The sequence below is a fragment of the Heptranchias perlo genome, chromosome 21 (genome assembly GCF_035084215.1).
Source record: "Heptranchias perlo isolate sHepPer1 chromosome 21, sHepPer1.hap1, whole genome shotgun sequence".
NCBI lineage: Eukaryota > Metazoa > Chordata > Chondrichthyes > Hexanchiformes > Hexanchidae > Heptranchias > Heptranchias perlo.
Window position 1 is genome coordinate 21,452,326 of NC_090345.1, and position 18,658 is coordinate 21,470,983.

Below are 18,658 nucleotides of genomic sequence, written 5' to 3' on the forward strand. Positions count from 1 at the left end.
ATGGGATTTCCGCCTGTTGATATCTAAGGACACTGATCACATCAGATATCCCAGATCATCTGCTTTTCATGCAGGACAGGGCGGTGAATGCTGCAGATATGCCGGGGAATGGAACATGTGGACAGCGGCAGAGCAACAATGCAATTCCTCACTTAAAGGGCTCCCATCAATATAAAGGGAATACACTGGCAGCTGCAAGGGAAGCAAAAAAGTGAGTATCATTTTTTTTTCTGAAACTGATGTTGAAGTTATGCTGTCAGAAATCAAAAGGGGGATGCTAATTGTTGGAATAGCTGCAAAGAAGCCATCAAATGAGCAGCACAGGTCACGTGGAGGGAAGTGGCAGTGAGTGTGAGTGGCACCTCAAAAACTCCAAGGATCCCATTAGCGTCAGAAGAATTCTAATGATGTCACAAGGTCAGAAAAAGAAAATGGATTGTCAGCTGAATAACAGGAAAGTTTACTGAAACACTGACGAGTGGAAATTTCCTGCTCTAATATTCAAGCAATGCCCTTTGGGGTATCACATCGCTCTTTGTTTCTTGCCCTAGAAGCACTGAAACTTGGCATCACTCATGTCAATTGTCTCACGTCCAGTAATGCATGCGAGCACGTTGAAATCTCACATCCAAGGTCTTTGTTCCCTTGCACCTACTATTATTACCGTCCATTTCATGAATCCTTACAGATTCTGACTGTAGGATCTGGAGATTGTTACAGCCAATTAGTACAATGCATTCCTCCTGCAGGAGAAGAGAGCATATAATGGAAGGGAATAACAGGCCACTGGGGGAAGGAGCATGGAGAATAGCACATTAATTCATTGTGCAGAGGATGCACTGTCAATCATTGGAACAAACACTGGCCAGGCAATTGGGAATGGAGATGTGGGAATTAATATGCCTTCAGTTGGTTCATGATCATATACATCTATTCTTAACTGTATTCTTCAATCTCTCCGTCAGTTGCCAGTTTCTTAAGAGATCCAAAATGTCTGTGTAAAATAGCATGCTGCTCATGCAGACACTCGATAACAATACTGCTTTTTTTCCTCCAGAGGCTGCAAGCCAGGAAACACAAGAGATTTCAATTCCCTCTATCTCTGGCAGCACTGCCACTCTCTCACCCTTGCACTTAGAAACAAGTCACTTGCTGGAGGAGGTTGGGGGGGGTGGGGGGGTTACAGATACTAGAGTTGGGCACATGGGGTGACATAGAGCACAAGGAAGCCAAAGGATGCAGGTGTAAAAATGGAGCCTGATGTCGCAGAATGGAAACTTAAAGAATGTCAGACCTTGGCTACAAAGTATGTTGATAATGATCTCAGGGGTCCTCCATAAAAGAAAAGATCCTAGCAGACAGGTAAACACATGAAGATGTTGGGCAGCCTCTCCAGGTGGCTGGGATAGCGGTGGAGTCTACTGCCTTGCTGTGCACCAACATCCAAAAGGTTTTTACATCATTGCAATGTATCCTAAAGAAACTCCAGGAACATCTGCATATATTCCTGCTCCATGAGAGATCTAGGCAGGTCAGTAAATTCAGTATGAAGGTACCGAATGAAGGATCGTGGGTCTTATGGGACCATTTGGAGAGACCGATGTCAACTGGATTGCAGGACAGCATCTTTGAGAGACTACAGGATATTTGGTTGACTCTCAGGAATTTAAAGATCTTTCCACTGATTCCTGGTAACCAGAATCCTGTTTCCATTACCAGTGGAGTTGACAGTCTCCGAGGCTATTTTCCTTCCAAGTAGCAGCAGAGAGAAGTACTCCATCAGCTCCCCAAAGAAGCCTTTATCTTTGGAGGACCAGAGAGCCATGGAACCCATAACAAAGAGTCAGCCTGCCCTGTGTTGATCCCTGGACTTGGAAGCCCTGTGAGGAGGGCTAACGCCATCCCATGTGGCTCATTGTAATTTGGAGGAGCTGTCTACATCTCTGACCCCAGGTGGCACATATAAAAGTATTAGAAAAGGGCAGAGAAAAAATCATGTGATCACAGGGCTATGCACAGTGAAGAAACCGAGTAATGTTTTTATAAAAGGTTGCAATAAATTATTAGTGGTGACTGCTTGGTGTTTGGTTATCTTGAACAACAATAGGGAATAAGTACTCTGCTGATATTGAGGCTCATGACTGTGATGTGGTGGCTAGCTGTGAGGAACAAGGATATTAGACCATAGATAGGTTGTTGAGAGGAGGTGGCTTGTTGATGGGATGAGATCTCAGAAAAAGATTGCTCTGTGCGTGTATGGTGGTGGCCTAAATGAGTTTGGCTTTCAGTTGTCTAGAAGCACTAGCCACTGCACCTGTTTCATTTTCTTCATGGGCCACATCAGACTTTCTGGCAACCTCTGGGATATCTGCCATTAGTCCTTTCAGGATAGCAAAGTTATAAAGCATACAACAGGCTACCACAATTCACAAAACGCTTCTTGGCGCATACTGCAGGGCAACCCCAGACCTAGCGAGGCACTGGAACTTTTCTTTAAAAACCCCAATGGCTTGCTAAATTCTAATTCTTGTCTTACTGTGTGCTTCATTGTAGCATTCCTCTGCAGTACTGGTGGACCTACAAGGTGGTGTCATAAACCATGGAGATAGCAGATATCCATTGACATCCAACAGCTATCCTGTCCCTGCTGTTGAAACAGAACTGGGACACTAGATTGGCAAAGTATAAAGCATCATGACAGCTCCAAGCACATTGTAAATTCACGTGCTGGGAGCTGTGCCTATGGTCGCAAATGAGCTGCATAGTTAGGGAATGAAAGCCTTTGCCGTTGATGTAAATATGGGGGTTTACATTTGGGGCATGCAATGCCAGATGGCTGCAATCAACAGCCCACACGACCTGGGGAACCAGTGATTCTGTAAATATTTATTGCCCTCAGTCACCTGTCTGTGACTACCATCAAAGTATATAAACTGAATCATCAACTTTGGCCCTCACCACAAACTCTGTACCCTTGCCACTGATTCCATCCCTGCCCCCAGCCACTTTCAGGTTGAACCAGACTGTTTGCAACCTTGGCATCCCATCCGACCCCATAATCCTCTCCATCACGAAGACCGCATACTTCCATCTTTAACATTACGCGTCTCTAGCCCTACCTCAGCCCATCTCTTGCTGAAACGCTCTTCCATGCCTGTGTCACCTCCAGACTCAACAATTCCAGTGCTCTCCTGACTGACGACTTATTCTCCACCCTCCATAAACTTCAGTTCATCGAAAACTCTGCTACCCATCTCTTCAATCCCACTCAGCCATTACCCCTGTCCTTGCTGACCTACATTGCTCCAGATCCACTAGATATTAATTATACTTTTTTTGGTTTTGTGTACAGGTATAATGATCAATTTAAACAAAATGTAAAAATAAATATAGTTGTGTAGCAAGGCAGCCTGAATAAATCTTTATACAGTCTAACTGACAGCGCTGATAAATTCAAGCAGAGAGTGGCAAATTGAATGTATTACAGGCATTGTGTTATTAACTAGGCATCAAGCCAGAACATCCTTACCGAATATTTGACAGAATTCTGAAATTGTTTTATAAGGCTTTATTAGACTGTATATGAAGTATTATAAATCATGATTATAACCACTGTCCATTCATATCACTTGATTACATGTTACAAGACTTGTTAATAATTATTTAGGGGTAGAGTTTCCGCTTTGGGCGTAATCAGCAATTGGGCCCAAATTGTGCTGGCTGGAATACAGTTTGAGTTTCTGCTAAAATGTATTTGCACAATTACAAATGTAAAATCTTCCATGAACCAGCACAATAGAACACAACCGTTTTCTTTGCAATAAAAAATATTCATTGATGTATTTAAGAGTGGTAAACTGGTGCAGTTTTATTAATACAGCTGAAAATATGATTATCACAAAAAATAACCATTTTTAATAAGAGTGTCCAGTCCTCCACCTGTGAGTAACCTGATTTAAAATCACTGAAAATGACTTTTTAAAAAAAAGTATGCTGAACCATTTACTAGTTTCTTTGGTGTACACTAGTCAGTTTCTTTAGTAAATTAAATATCTTTTAATATTTTAAAACGTGCCTACTAGTGACTGTGCGCCTAAGAAAACGAGCTTAATTTGAAGCCCCGCCTTGAACGGCCGCAATTGGTGGAAACTCGTTATTTCGATCTGGGGGCGTGACCAGTTTTGTGGGCGGGGCCGGCTTTGGGCACGATGATTTTTGAACCAGCGTTAAAGACCGCGGAAACTGGATTTAAACCTGATGTAACTTGTGCTTGATTTTCCTCTATCTTTCACGCTGCTTCGGGCAGATTGCACTGATAAAACCAACGCAATCTAATGGAAATTCTACCCCTTAATCTTTAAGTTATCAGAAAATGAAAACATAAAGTGGTGGAAATGCATAGCTCATCGGTTAGCATTTGAAAGAGAAGGAAAGATAGGTTAACATTTTGAGAGGTACCCTGCATCGGTTGAAGAGCTCCATTCAAAACACTAACCTATTTTTCTTTTCCCGATGTTCTCCAGCCTGTGCTGCATGCCCTTCATTTTCTGGTTTTTTTAAGATTTCCCAAATGTATAGTTTTATTTTTAATCTTTAATTTATGAAAGTCTTCCAGTCACATTGGAGATTAAAAAGATGCTTCAGGACAAAAAAGGCTGCCTGATCTACACTGTGGAAAGCACAACAAACATTTTGGAAACTAAACTTCTTTCCCGCCCCCCCAACATAATGCTTTCTACCCTCTAGCCCTCTTTTCCCAGTGTGATGCTTGATCTGATGATGTGAGACTGCATCAGGCTATAAATGGGAAACGAAGGGGAGAAAAATAAGCAACAATGAAAAAAAAATCAAGGCAGGTTTGACGACCCGCTGCTCCCAGCGGTGGGCCTCGCTCGAAAGGAACGCAGGTCAAAGGTGGGGCTATCAACATAGCAGTGCCTATTCTCCGTCCCGCACTCCCTTCAAATAAGGCAGAATCGGGGAATTTACCTTATCATAGAAATTCATAGGCATTACAATATATCTTTTATAAATTGGAATTATACCTCTAACATAAACTACACTGTCTGTCTGCCTTTTAGACTTATTGGTAAACGGACTGTTTCCCCTGGCTAGAGAGTCTAGAACAAGGGGGCATAGTTTCAGGATAAGGGGTCGGCCATTTAGTACTGAGTTGAGGAGGAATTTCTTCACTCAGACGGTTGTGAATCTTTGGAATTCTCTACCCAGAGGGCTGTGGATGCTCAGTCATTGAGTATATTCAAGGCTGAAATCGATAGATTTTTGGACTCTAGTGGAATCAAGGGATATGCAGATCAGGTGGGAAAGTGGAGTTGAGTTCGAAGATCAGTCATGATCTTATTTAGTGGCGGAGCAGGCGTGAGGGGCCGTATGGCCTACTGCTGCTCCTATTTCTTATGTTCTGTACAGGCATTGCAAGCTGTGGAAGTTGATTCTTTAACTCATCGTTTTCTGCAAATGTTCTAGAACATAAGAACATTTCCCGCTCGATCCCCATATCCCATGATTCCCGTAGTGTCCAAAAATCTATCGATCTCAGTCTTGAATTTACTCAACAACTGAGCCTTCTGGGGTAGAGTATTCTAAAGATTCATAACCCTCTGAGTGAAGAAATTTGTCCTCATCTTGGTCCTAAATGTCCGACCCCTTATCTTGAGACTATGTCTCATAGTTCTAGACTCTCCAGCCTGGGGAAACATCCTCTCAGCATCTACCTTGTCAAGCCCACTAAGAATTTTATATGTTTCAATGAGATCACATCTCATTCTTCAAAACTCCAGAGAATATAGGCCCATTCTACTCAATCTCTCTCATAGGACAACCCTCTCATCCTATGAATCAATCTAGTGAACCTTCAATGCACTCCGTCTAAGTCAAGTATATCCTTCCTTAGGTCAGGAGACCAAAACTGTGGGCAGTACTCCAGGTGTGGTCTCACCAGAGCCCTATATAATTGCAGCAAGACCTCCTTACTCTTATACTCCAACCCCCTTACAATAAAAGCTAACATACCATTTGCCTTCCTAATTGCTTGCTGTACATGTATGTTAACTTTCTGTGATTCGTGTACAAGGACACCCAAATCCCTCTGACTACTAACATTTCTTAGTCTCTCTCCTTTTTAAAAAATATTTTGCTTTTCTATTATTCTTACCAAAGTGGATAATTTCACATTTCCCCACATTATACTCCATCTGCCACCTTCTCGCCCACTCACTTAATCTGTCTATATCCCTTTGCAGCCTCTTTATGACCTCCTCACAGCTTACTTTCCCACCTAGCTTTGTATCGTTAGCAAACTTAGATACATTACACACTCATCTAAGTCACTGATATATATTGTAAACAGCTGAGGCCCAAGCACTGATCCTTGCGGCACCCCACTAGTTACAACCTGCCAACCCGAAAATGACCCGTTTATTTCTACTCTCTGTTTTCTGTCCGATAACCAATCCTCAATCCATGCTAATATAGTATCCCCAATCTTGTGTAACAACCTCTTGTGTAGCACCTTCTCGAATGCCTTTTGAAAATCCAAATATACTACATCCATTGGTTCCCCCTTATCTACCCTGCTAGTTACACCCTCAAAAAACTCTAATAGATTTGTCAAACACGATTTCCCTTTCATAAAACCGTTTTGACTCTGCCTAATCATATTATGATTTTCTAAGTGCCCTGTTACTAGGTGCTTAATAATAGATTCTAGCATTTTCCCAACTACTGATGTCAGGCTAACTGGCCTATAGTTCCCTGTTTTCTCTTTCCCTCCTTTTTGCTTGAATAGTGGGGTTACATTTGCTACCTTCCAATCCACGGGGACCGTTCTAGAATCTAGAGAATTCTGAAAGATCAATAGCAATGCATCCACTATCTCTGCAGCCACTTCTTTTAAAACCCTAGGCTGTAGGCCATCAGGTCCAGGGGATTTGTTGGGTTTTAGACCCATTAATTTCTCCAGTACTTTTTTTTTAATAATCTTAATTTCTTTAAGTTCCTCACTCTCATTAGACCCTTGGTTCCCCACTATTTCTGGTATGTATTTTGTCTTCCACTGTGAAGACAGATACAAAATATTTGTTTAACCTCTCTGCCATTTCCTTATTCCCCATTATAATTTCTCCTGCCTTTGCCTCTAAGGGTCCTACGTTTACTTTTGTTAATCTCTTCCTTTTTACATACCCGTAGAAGCTCTTACAATCTGTTTTTATATTTCTTGCTAGTTTACTCTCGTATTCAATTTTCTCCCTCTTTATCAATTCCTTGGTCATCCTTTGCTGATTTCTAAAACCCTCCCAATCCTCAGGCTTACTACTCTTCTTATCCTATTCTCTCCGCATATGTAATTAAGTAACGTTTGTGGACTGTGGTTTAAGGATTACAATGCTTTTCCACAAATAATATACTCCTTGAAGGTCTGTACTTATGATTAAAATAGTCAGTAAAAGTTTTGTTGCTAGATTTTATCATAATTCCAATCTTAACAAGTCGTATAAATGCACGCAATCATGTACCATAATGCTAATTTGTATAAATCATTGTATATTCTAGCTGACAAGACTAATAAATGGAACCAGAGGAGATTTGCACAGTTAGTGTAATGTGGGCATACCTTATTAACTACGCAATCAACCAGAACATATTTTAATATAATATACCAGCTGCTAAGAGATTTCTTCACATTTCTTCCAGCTGTTACATTCTACATAAGACATTGCAAACAGTAGTTCAATTCGTCGAAGCTCAATTTTGATAGCATATAACTCCGCTGAAGATATTAGCCCAGATTTTGCTGTAGCAGGGCAGCATCTGCCGTTAGTTAGACTTGCTCTTGCATGTTTAGGTTTTTAAATATTTTTGCATGGCAAGTTATTAAAAGTGTGAGCTGATAATGACACAGCGAGGGAAACAGGGCATCTGGGGCCTGAGTGAACAGGGCAAGTAACTGTGTATCTCCTTAACCAATCATAATGAAGGATTGTGAAATTAACAGTGCAAGGACTGAGAAGGAAGTGTAAATTAGAGTGGGTGAATTCAATGTCAAATCAGGTACAGAAAGAGAAATAAAGAGAGGGAAAGAAAGATTGGATTAAGAGAGATAGAAAAAAAAAGACAGAAAGGAACATTTTTTTAAAAATTAAATTTTAAATTTAAATTTTAAAAATTTCCCAACAACAATTAAAACCTGAAGGAATGGGACTGCACACTTGTAATAGTTAATTTTTAGTGTCAGGGTGCTTGGCAGTAATTAACACTTATCACATTGTTAAAAGGGTAATTAGACTTGAAATGACTTGACTTATCTTTCTGTGGCGAGTTTAGTTCATAGCTACCGCGCAATTACAGCAACTTCACCATGATCTTTATTGAATGGCAGAGCAGGCTCGAGGGGCCGATTGGCCTACTCCTGCTCCTATTTCTTATGTTCTTATGTTCACGCTGTTCAATGCATTTCAATGGTGAGGCAGACAGCGAGATGCTGTTTTCGCGAAGTTAATGGTGGAGCGGCGCAACTCGGACAGCAATTTTTGAGTTTAACCTTGTATCTGCCCCTCGCCTGAAGTTGCTGTATCATTTACGCATAAATAACGGCGAGCACTATTAGCCTTACCGTTATTTTGACAGTGAAATCTGACACATTGTTTCCCAATATAAAAATTAATTTTCTTTGACTGCAATGTAATTTCTCATTATAGATAAATCTTTTTAGGACATAATTGCAGTCTAGGACCAATAAACTAGCATAAACTATCTTCCTTCCTCAATCACTTATTTTTAAATTTGTTTTGGTCTGGTTATTAGGTGAATGAAAATACTGATAGCTGCAGACTAGTTGACATTTTCCCTCACTTTACAGCAGTGCAACAATATTGTTTTACTAATATTTTGGTGAGTAAAGGCTTAAAAGTATTTGGTAAAACTTTCATTTCCTGCACACACACAACTTGGTGATGAAAACCACACTGAAATGGATTACTGTGCGACTTGCATGTAATGGATGAAAACTACGCATTACTCTCTTGGCTCTTCTGCCTATCCCAGTGATGGCCAACCCCAGGTACCCGTGCCACAAGTGGGACGCCTCTCTCTGGAGAGTGACACGCCACGGGAGCGGCTGGGCTCTGCCTTTCTATGTCGGTCAGGTCGGGCCGGTCGTGTGCGGGTGGTGGTGGCATTACGCAATGCCGAGGCCGAGGCTTGGGCCCGGCTTGGGCTCTATCATGTGGGGTGAGTGCTCCTTGTTTAATTCGCTGCGGGAGCAGCTCTGGCTCCATCACGTCCTCCTGAGGAAGTGGTGTCACCCTCTCTGTCTCTCCCACAAAGCCCTCGCCACATGGCTGATATTTATGAGCGAGTGGTGGTGTCAGTTTTGCTCTGTTTTCTTGTTCGTGGTCCATATAGTTTTTGTTTCATTTCCATCCTAACAATGCAATCCAAATGAAGGTATGAAGAAGACATAGTTACGAGAGAGTTTAATCCTACTTGGGAAGAACAATTTTTGTTCTCATTTACTCCAGGTAAAGCGTCAAAGCCAATTTATTTGATTTGTGATGCTACTGTGGCTGTCTCAAAAAAATTTAATTTAGAAAGGCATTTTGAACAGAAGCATGGGGAATTCAACTTAAAATATCCAGTTGGTTCAACTGTATGCACAGATTTTATTTCCAAGATAGTCATATCTTGCAGTGCAACAGGGGTTCTTTGTTAGAAAAAGAGAGGAATTGCTGTCTATGGTGAGAGTATCGTATGAGATTTCTCTCCTGCTATGCAGGAAGAAGCGACCTTACATTGAAGGAGAACAGGTTGTTAAGGAGTGTTTGCAAATTTTTGCTGCACATGCTGGTGATCCTAAAATAAAATAAATGGTAAATGAAATTGCACCTTCCCGGAACACCATCACAAAAAGAATTGATGAAATGTCTCGTGACGTCACAGAACAAATTAAATTTCATGTTTCTGCTTGTAAATATTTTTCACTAGCAATGGATGAAAGCTGTGATTCTACTGATATGGCACAGCTTAGTACTTTTGTCAGGTGTATAAATGAGAACTTCGATGTGATTGAAGAACTTCTATCTTTACGTCCTCTCATTTCCACCATGGGAGAGGACATATTTACAGAACTGAAGAACTATATTGAAAAGGAGTTGAACTGATCAAAATTAGACAGTGTTTGCACTGATGGGGCGCCCTGTGTGACTGGCAAAAGAAATGGTTGTGTTGCTCGGCTTAAAGTTTTTGGGGTGTGTGTTATTCAAGTATTATTGCATCGTTCACCAGGAGTCCCTCTGTGCCAAAGGCATAAACTTTTTGCACGTTCTTGATCCTGTGGAATGCTGTATAAACAAAATTTGTGCGCATGCGTTAAACTGACGTAAATTCTGTCGCTTATTTGATGATTCACACGATGCCAAGGAATTACTTCTTTATTGCCAAGTACGTTGGTTGTCAAAAGGACAGGCTCTTATGAGATTTTGGAAACTAAAAGAGAAAAGGGCAAAGTTGTTGAGGAGCGCAGTTTACTTGAAGATAAAGACTGGCCCAGTGACCTTGCCTTTCTCACTGATACCACCGAACACTGTAACAACCTCAACAAAAGTTTGCAGGGGAAGGACTGCCTTTTCCCAACACTGTTTAATTCTGTGTCAACATTCAAGGCAAAACTGAAACTGTTTGTAAGTACTTACAGTCGAAAAAATCTGGATCATTTCAAATGTCTGTTGGAACTAAACTCTGAGAACTGATGGCGATTTCTGCATTAATTTTGAAAGATATAAGAACACTCTTTCTTCGCTAGCGGATTCATTTGAATTACGGTTTCAAGATTTCAGTGATAAAAAAAGTGATACTCTTCACCAACCCATTCACCCTCTCAGATATCGAGATAGAAAGTTATCCACCAGACCTGCAGATGGAAATTTTAGAAATGAAAAATCATTCCGGGCTGCATGCCAAATTCAAAGAATTGTGCGATTCACCAATACATCAAGACTTGAAGTCATTTTGGAAGTTAGTACCACAGAATAACTTCCCTAGTTTGCATGAATTTGCTATGTTATACATGTAGATTCGCCTCAACGTACATTTGTGAGCAGACTTTTTCTACCATGACTTTCATCAAAAATAACTACTGCTCCAGACTGACAGACGACCACCTCTATAATCTTCTGCAGCTGGCATGTTCAAAATTGAATCCAAATATCGACAATATCATCAGAAGCAAGCAGATTCAGAAGCCATTAAGTATGTAAGATTGCCATGTTTAATTTGTAGGCCTAGTGACCATTACATAATTAGGCCTATATTGGCCTTATAACAATTGTTGGAATTATTATTATTTGTTTTATTCAGCTAAGATTGCTAATTTTAAAAAATTAGTATTATTCATGACAATATTGCAAGAGGCAAACCTGCACATTCTAGTTTCACAATGTGACACTCCTTTGCAAAAGGTTGGCCATCACTGGCCTATGCAGACAATAAAAAGTTTGTTCCTTTTTAATGTGCAGCCATTATTAAATTCTCAGCACACAGTAGTTTTATAAAACGTCACCGTAAAACGTAGCCCAGTTGCAGCAAAGTGTCTATCTCCCAACCAGATCAGTATAGCTTCAAGATGTAGGGTTATCTGTTTTTTGGATGTTGGTTGAGACATAAATATTGGCCAGAACACCGGGGAGAACTCCCCTGCTTTTCTTCAAAATAGCATCGTGGGATCTTTTACTAAGCACCCCTCAGTACTGCACTGGAGTGTCAGACTAGATTTTGCGCTCAAGTCTCTGGAGTGGGGCTTAAACCCACAACCTTCTGACTCAGAGGAGAGAGTGCTACCACTGAGCCATGGCTGACACTTTCACGGAGGGTGAAGTCAAAGGCCCACATCAAGCTCAGGGCTAGTACCTTCCTGTTTCGGTCATATCTTCACACCCAAAACATTCATTGGTACAAAGGTATACAATGAACCTCAAAAATATCACACCATATTTTGCAGTGCCTCCTTGAGGTGTCTCTTGGAGGCAGCATTATGGCATATGTTTGTCTTCTGTTTTTATAGGAGCGGCAGAACACCTGCCAGTAAATGTCAGTGACCCAGAGCAAGCCAGCACCTCACAATGCACTGGGTCATTCTCACTAATGTTCACAAGCAGCAGCACAGCTGGACAGGTAGATAATGAGCTTGAAGAGATAGCAACAGGTAAGTAACAGTGCGTGGATGAAGAGGACCAAAGTAAGAGGGTAGGAAACTTCTGGCTGAAGAAGGAGCTCAGTTTGTCCTTCTCAGCAGTGCCTTGGGATTCTGACTTCACAGGGTTTGCCAGGTAGTAGTTCCTGGACCTGCAGATACAATGGGCTGCATATTAGCTAGAGTTGCCAATTCTGGTTGGAGGCATTTCTGGAGGTTTGATCACGGGACTTCTACAAATATTATTGCATTTACCGTATAAAGGTTGGGACCCCTGCAGTTGAATATTTTTGCTCGTGGTTTTGCTCCAGCAGTTATTGTGAGAGAAGTCCCAAGAACCAAGAGGCCACTCGTGAGCAGGGGAAGAGGGGAAACTAAGGAAGCCCCGATTGCTGAAACCCCACCGATTCCCGACTCACCCGCACCCTCACGACTGCGCTCCACATGGTCGTGGCTCTCTGCGGGTGACGTCACCAAACCGGAGGCTTCTCTAACAGCAGCCGGTGATGTCACGGAGAGGGGGGCGCACTGCGGCAGGAAATTTAAATGCTGATCTCCTGGGTGGCTGGAGGCAGCGCTTGGATGAGATACCGCTGATTCCAAGAAACTTTCTGTCATTCCGGGAGGGTTGGGAACCCTAATATTAGCAGGTGCGGTCGGTTCACCTCTGGTATCATCCGGCAGCTCCTCTTTGTTGCTTTTTGTATTCCTCCATTAAATCAAATAAGATTCTGAGAGGGTTTGACAGGGTAGATGCTGAGAGGTTGTTTCCCTTGGCTGGAGAGTTAGAACTAGGGGGCATAGACTCAGGATAAGGGGTCAGCCATTTGAGACTGAGATGAGGAGGAATTTTTTTGCTCAGAGGGTAGTGAATCTTTGGAATTCTCTATCTCAGAGGGCTGTGGATGCAGAGTCGTTGAGTATATTCAAGGCTGAGATCATTGGATTTTTGGGCTCTCGAGGAATCAAGAGATATGGGGATCGGGCGGGAAAATGGAGCCATGTAATCAGCCATGATCTTATTGAATGACGGAGCAGGCTCAAGGGGCCGTATGGCCTACTCCTGCTCCTATTTCTTATACGTGTGTGTGTGTGTGTGTGTGTGCTGAAAGCAGTCCTCCTGGCTTAGCAGTGTCTTGCAGCAAAAAAAAAACTGACACTGTTGCAGTTATGTTTCACTTCCGGAAGTGAGAACCTGACCGGCTTTTAACATGCATTTGAAATGGTTGAGGTAAATGCACAGCAAATGTGCTGCATGAAGGTAACAGTATTGCAGGCTCTCTTCTTAAATCAGTATTCAGAATTTCAACAGATCATGAGCTGGAACCATGAAATAAAAAAAAACGACCAGTGACAAACCCGGCAGTACTTTCGAGCGCCGTGACTAACAGCTACAAGTTCAGGAACTCATGAAATTGCTGCTCCTGACCGGACAATTTCCGTGAAGCAAAATGCCAACATTAATTTCTAGGCTATCCGTAACATTGGAACACCTCTATTCAGAGGTAAATAAAATGGAAACAGTTATTTAGAAACCAGGAACATTTTGCCAGTTTCTATCTTAAACAGAAATTCAACAGAAATGTGTCTTGCAGCACAAACTCAATTTTGCTTTCAGGCAGGAGAATTTCAGCATGTAAGAAAGAACCTGAATGATAAAAATCTCGCTTTGTTATATCTGAATTAAGTCTGAAATGGCTCTTGTCATCTGCTGTCAAAAGTAAGTTTTTGAGTCCCTATGGAGAAAATTATGCAGAAAACTATAGAGCATGGAAATAATCAATGTTTTAAATTCCTTTTGCGGTCCTGTGCAGTGGCAGATTTCTTAACAGTAGTGGACTATCTATGAACAGGGTATAGACAGACTACTGCACCCCCTCCCCTAGTTTTCACTTATTAACACTTAAATTTTGTATTCTGTGAATTTTTTGGGCATGTTCAAATCCATCAACATCACATATAAAAGCACAATCAGTTCAACTACATATTATTTATTTGAAGTCTGCTGCCTCAAATTTGCTTATTTTCCATTATCCTGGATCATTTGCATAAAGTCTGAGCAAGAATTCCTCCTGCATAATGCCAGGTTCTTAATAATTCTGTAACAATGCTTGGTTCAGTTTGTCCATCATTTTGTTTCTTTTGTCTGCCACTCACAGTACAATTTACCTTATCATGGACTCTATCTATTAAATCTACTGAGGGGAAAGTGCTCTAAAAAGTCTTCCTGACTCCCAAATATGATCTGGTTCTTTCTTTGTTTAGCCAACCTGGATCATTGATTTTCCCAGCCCCAATGCTACATATTTCGATAGAATTCACAGTACTGCCAGTTTTAATATGTTGTACCAAACCATGACAACTTACCTTCCCACTATTAATTTAATCGTATTGGTAAAGATTCCATTCAGAGCAAGGGCCAGCGAAACAGCTAAACGGTAAAAAAGAAACACAGGCATTATTGGATGCATTCGAACTGGAAGCAGATAGAACAATATGAAAATACAGAAGAGAATTTTTAAAATAACATGGTAACATACACTGAACGAATACTTTACCTAAACAGGCCTCTTTAATCTCCGTTTTATCTGTCCTTCGAATTATTTTGACCACAAAGATCACAGCCAGAGGTGTGAGGAACGAAATGGCCTGTGGAGACATGGTGAAACACAATAGGTAGAGACATATTTAGAATTCCATCGACAGGATTAATACTGAATACTGCAAACCACATAAAATATTTGGTATTGGTATCAACTGGTGCCATTTAATGTCCTTCAAGTGTTGTTGCTAAAATAATTAAAATCTGTAATTAATGGTATAATGGGAACAGTTAATTAAACAGAAAACCAGATAAATTAGTTCATTTTTCATCCTTTTATATCCCACACATGACAGATGTAAAATCTGTTTTGTGACTGTCACTCTGCTGTTAATGTTTACTGATTTTGTGGTTTTCAAAGGTTCTTCTACCTTAAGATAAACATAGGTCGCAAATGTCAGTACATTTACCAGTACATTATGATCTAACAATGGCTTGTCCTTACAGCTATTTACTCATTTTTAATTACATACAATTCACCAGAAAACACTGGAGTCTTATCGTATTGATGTCAACAGTGTGTAGTATATTGGACATTCTTAATGCGTTAACTGCCACTGATGAGTACTTCCAAGAGTTAGCAAAATTCAATAGGAAAGATAAATATATAAGCAAATACACATTAAAAATAAGGATAGGAGCAAGTGATAACAAAGCTGTATTCCAATTGCCATGTGCAGATGATTGTATAAATTGCACAAAAAAATTAAGTGCGTATTTGTCTAATGCCAAGATTAGATTACAGCTTTAAAATGATTCCCTCCTATATTTATATTACATTGGAGACTTTAATTTAAGTCATTACATTTGACAATTTTTTGTCTGCAATCCTGTACCTAGAATCATGTAATGTGAAGAAAGTGTTTGCAGTCATATCGGAATTTGTTGCCCTACTTTCTGAGGTGCTGTGTTTGAATTTCTGAAATAATCTGGCAGCTGAGAACACTGCAGTATGACCACAGAATGGTATCAAAGTTTTCTGTGACAAAATGTTACTGCAGGTTTACAGTCAGGATGAAGTTGATTACAGGATAGCTGTAAGTTGCACATATTGTAGTATAGTTGCTTCAACATACATATTTTGTTCCGAGAAGCATTTATTCTACCCTAAGAATGTGTCAGCTGAGTTTTTCTGCTTTGGTGGCTATGCCACCTTAAGTGTAATAGGGTGGAAATTTCACTCCCCAGCAGTTTCACCACAGACCCAGGTTATTTTCCAAGGGTCAGCCTAATTTAAATATTTTTAGTGGGCTTCTGCCTGTGCCGGGGAGCCCATCAGTGAACTAGGAGGCTTTGTGGAAAATCCCAGGACTCTGGTGCCTGCACTAGATTAAAGGGGCCACCCTCCTGCAGACTAGGGAGAAGCATCTGGCCTCTTCTGGAGCTGGTGTGAAGTGCTAACATAGAATTTACAGCACGGAAACAGGCCATTCAGCTATACAAAACCCTGGTTAGACCGCACCTGGAGTACTGTGAGCAGTTCTGGGCACCGCACCTTCGGAAGGACATATTGGCCTTGGAGGGAGTGCAGCGTAGGTTTACTAGAATGATACCCGGACTTCAAGGATTAAATTACGAGGAGAGATTACACAAATTGGGGTTGTATTCTCTAGAGTTTAGAAGGTTAAGGGATGATCTGATCGAAGTTTATAAGATATTAAGGGGAACAGATAGGGTGGATAGAAAGAAACTATTTCCGCTGGTTGGGGATTCTAGGAGTAGGGGGCACAGTCTAAAAATTAGAGCCAGACCTTTCAGGAGCGAGATTAGAAAACATTTCTACACACAAAGGGTGGTAGAAGTTTGGAACTCTTTTCCGCAAACGGCAATTGATACTAGCTCAATTGCTAAATTTAAATGTGAGATAGATAGCTTTTTGGCAACCAAAGGTATTAAGGGATATGAGCCAAAGGCAGGTATATGGAGTTAGATCACAGATCAGCCATGATCTTATCAAATGGCGGAGCAGGCACGAGGGGCTGTAGCGTCAGTCCATTATTACTGTCTGAATTGGTTATACCTGCCCATTTTTGGGCAGGCACTTCAGGCGTCAAGCAAAAGTGATGGTGGTAGGTCACTACTGGGCCAGAAATGGGAGGAGGCATGGCAGTATGGGCCCCCTCCCCATTACTTCCCAGCCTTGCTCTAGTTACAATGAAAAATCTAGCCTGCTAAATCTCAGTTTTATTTTTTTGTTATCTTCTCTAAAAGTGACATACCATCCCGACTTGGAAATATATCATCGTTCCTTCATCGTCGCTGAGTCAAAATCCTAGAACGCCATACCTAACAGCACCTTGGGAGAACATTCACCTCACGGAATGCAGCGGTTCAAGAAGGCGGCTCACCACCACCTTCTCAAGGGCAATTAGGGATGGGCAACAAATGCTGGCCTTGCCAGCGACGCCCACATCCCATGAATGAATTAAAAAAAAAATTGCTAATTTCATCTCTTCCTCACAATCGTCAGTTGAAAGGTCAGGATGGTTCAGTGTGCCAACATCTCCATAGTGTTAAAGTGACATCTATTTTATGTTAGGAGGCATAACAGTGAGGTGCAGCTGGAGGCAACTGTGCACCCTCTTCGATGGATCGGGCACTGATGCTTTGCTATCCTGAAGAATTTCAAACATATTGTCAATCAGCCTACCCATATCATCCTAGTAATTCAGGTAATATTCTAGATGTTTTCCTTACTTCTAATCTTAACTCTTAACAAAGTAGGCATCTCCTTCCCACTGGGCTGTTCTGCCTACTAGGTTATATGGTCCTCATGCAGAATAACATGCAATCAATCACAAATCTTTACATTTGTACGGGAAAGGAAAGAATGAGGAAAGTAAGGAGTTCCAGAATTTTGAGGCCCTGGGATAGAAGGAGTTAGAGCTGGAGATTGAGCAATGAGTATTTATTTCAACAACACCTGCTCTCATGTTTAGGAAGGTTCTTCTAGCAAATCTCACACTTGATATAGGATAAAATTAAAAGCTTGTGCAAGACAGGTATTAGAAGAACCTTTCCCTCTCCATCAAAGCCCTTGTCTTGTCTATCAATACCAATTAGGCTAGTATCTATGTTGTCTAGCTGTAAAGCTATATTTTCCACATTTCTAAATACTGCATTGTACTATTTAGGGTCAATCTGTGTTAAAAGGTACTGATTGCTACATGATTGAGTTTAACATCTCGCTATCCAGGTGATAATGATTTGAGTCTATAAATTAAAATTTGGGAGATGACACTTTCAAACTGAAAATTCTGTCAGATATTTTAGTCTTAGAAAAAATATATTTTACACATCAAATACTGGAGTATTGTAGTGAATCATTCATATAAGCATCCTAAGACAGGAGAAGTGTTAAGTGGGATTGTCTTATTTCCAGTTTTTTTTTCACCATCTAATCACACCTGAAGTCAGAACATCTTCCGATGAGAAGAAATGAAAGCTGAGACAAGGAATAATTCAATCTCAGTAACAACACTGCAGCTGGAAAAAAAACTGTTCATGGTTCAGACTCTGCTGCTCAGACATGGATTGCAGCAAATACAATTAGTTCCTCAAAATCCTACACATACAATATGTCAGGGTAATCTTTCTACATGACAAGTTTTCCTTGGGCTGTGAATATAGTGGCTGTAACATTTGTAAAATCCATTACTCAAGATCTTGCCCGGCCAGATTTTTAATTACCTTGGCTTTATTCTACACTTTTTTCACTCCCATTACCATTGTATTTTCAGTCTCTGCAATAACATCTTCACACCATGAAGTCCATTGTATGAAAGAAATAAAATGTGTAACCAGCTGAAATCTTGGTACCATTAATGGGAAAGGTCAAAAGCTTAACTTTA

The 18,658-nt window shown here is 40.9% G+C and overlaps 1 protein-coding gene and 1 long non-coding RNA gene across 3 annotated transcripts in view; one reads left to right on the forward strand and one right to left on the reverse strand.

Annotated features, from left to right (window-relative positions):
* Window positions 1-18,658, reverse strand: part of LOC137340041 (phospholipid phosphatase 4-like) — a 212,649-nt gene that overhangs the window by 104,377 nt on the left and 89,614 nt on the right. The window contains exons 3-4 of the mRNA XM_068002251.1: window positions 14,764-14,854; window positions 14,573-14,636 (exon numbers count right to left, since the gene is read on the reverse strand). Coding sequence (XP_067858352.1) covers window positions 14,573-14,636; window positions 14,764-14,854 — 155 coding nt within the window. The remainder of the gene's footprint in view (window positions 1-14,572; window positions 14,637-14,763; window positions 14,855-18,658) is intronic.
* The window catches only part of LOC137340042 (uncharacterized), a 116,407-nt gene that overhangs the window by 27,840 nt on the left and 69,909 nt on the right, over window positions 1-18,658 (forward strand). The window contains exon 1 of one of the 2 annotated variants that reach the window (XR_010966685.1): window positions 10,432-11,265. The exons of the other annotated variant lie outside the window; for it this stretch is intronic. This is a non-coding gene — a long non-coding RNA (uncharacterized lncRNA). Of the gene's footprint in view, window positions 1-10,431; window positions 11,266-18,658 lie in introns of those variants that run through there. 2 annotated transcript variants of the gene reach the window in all.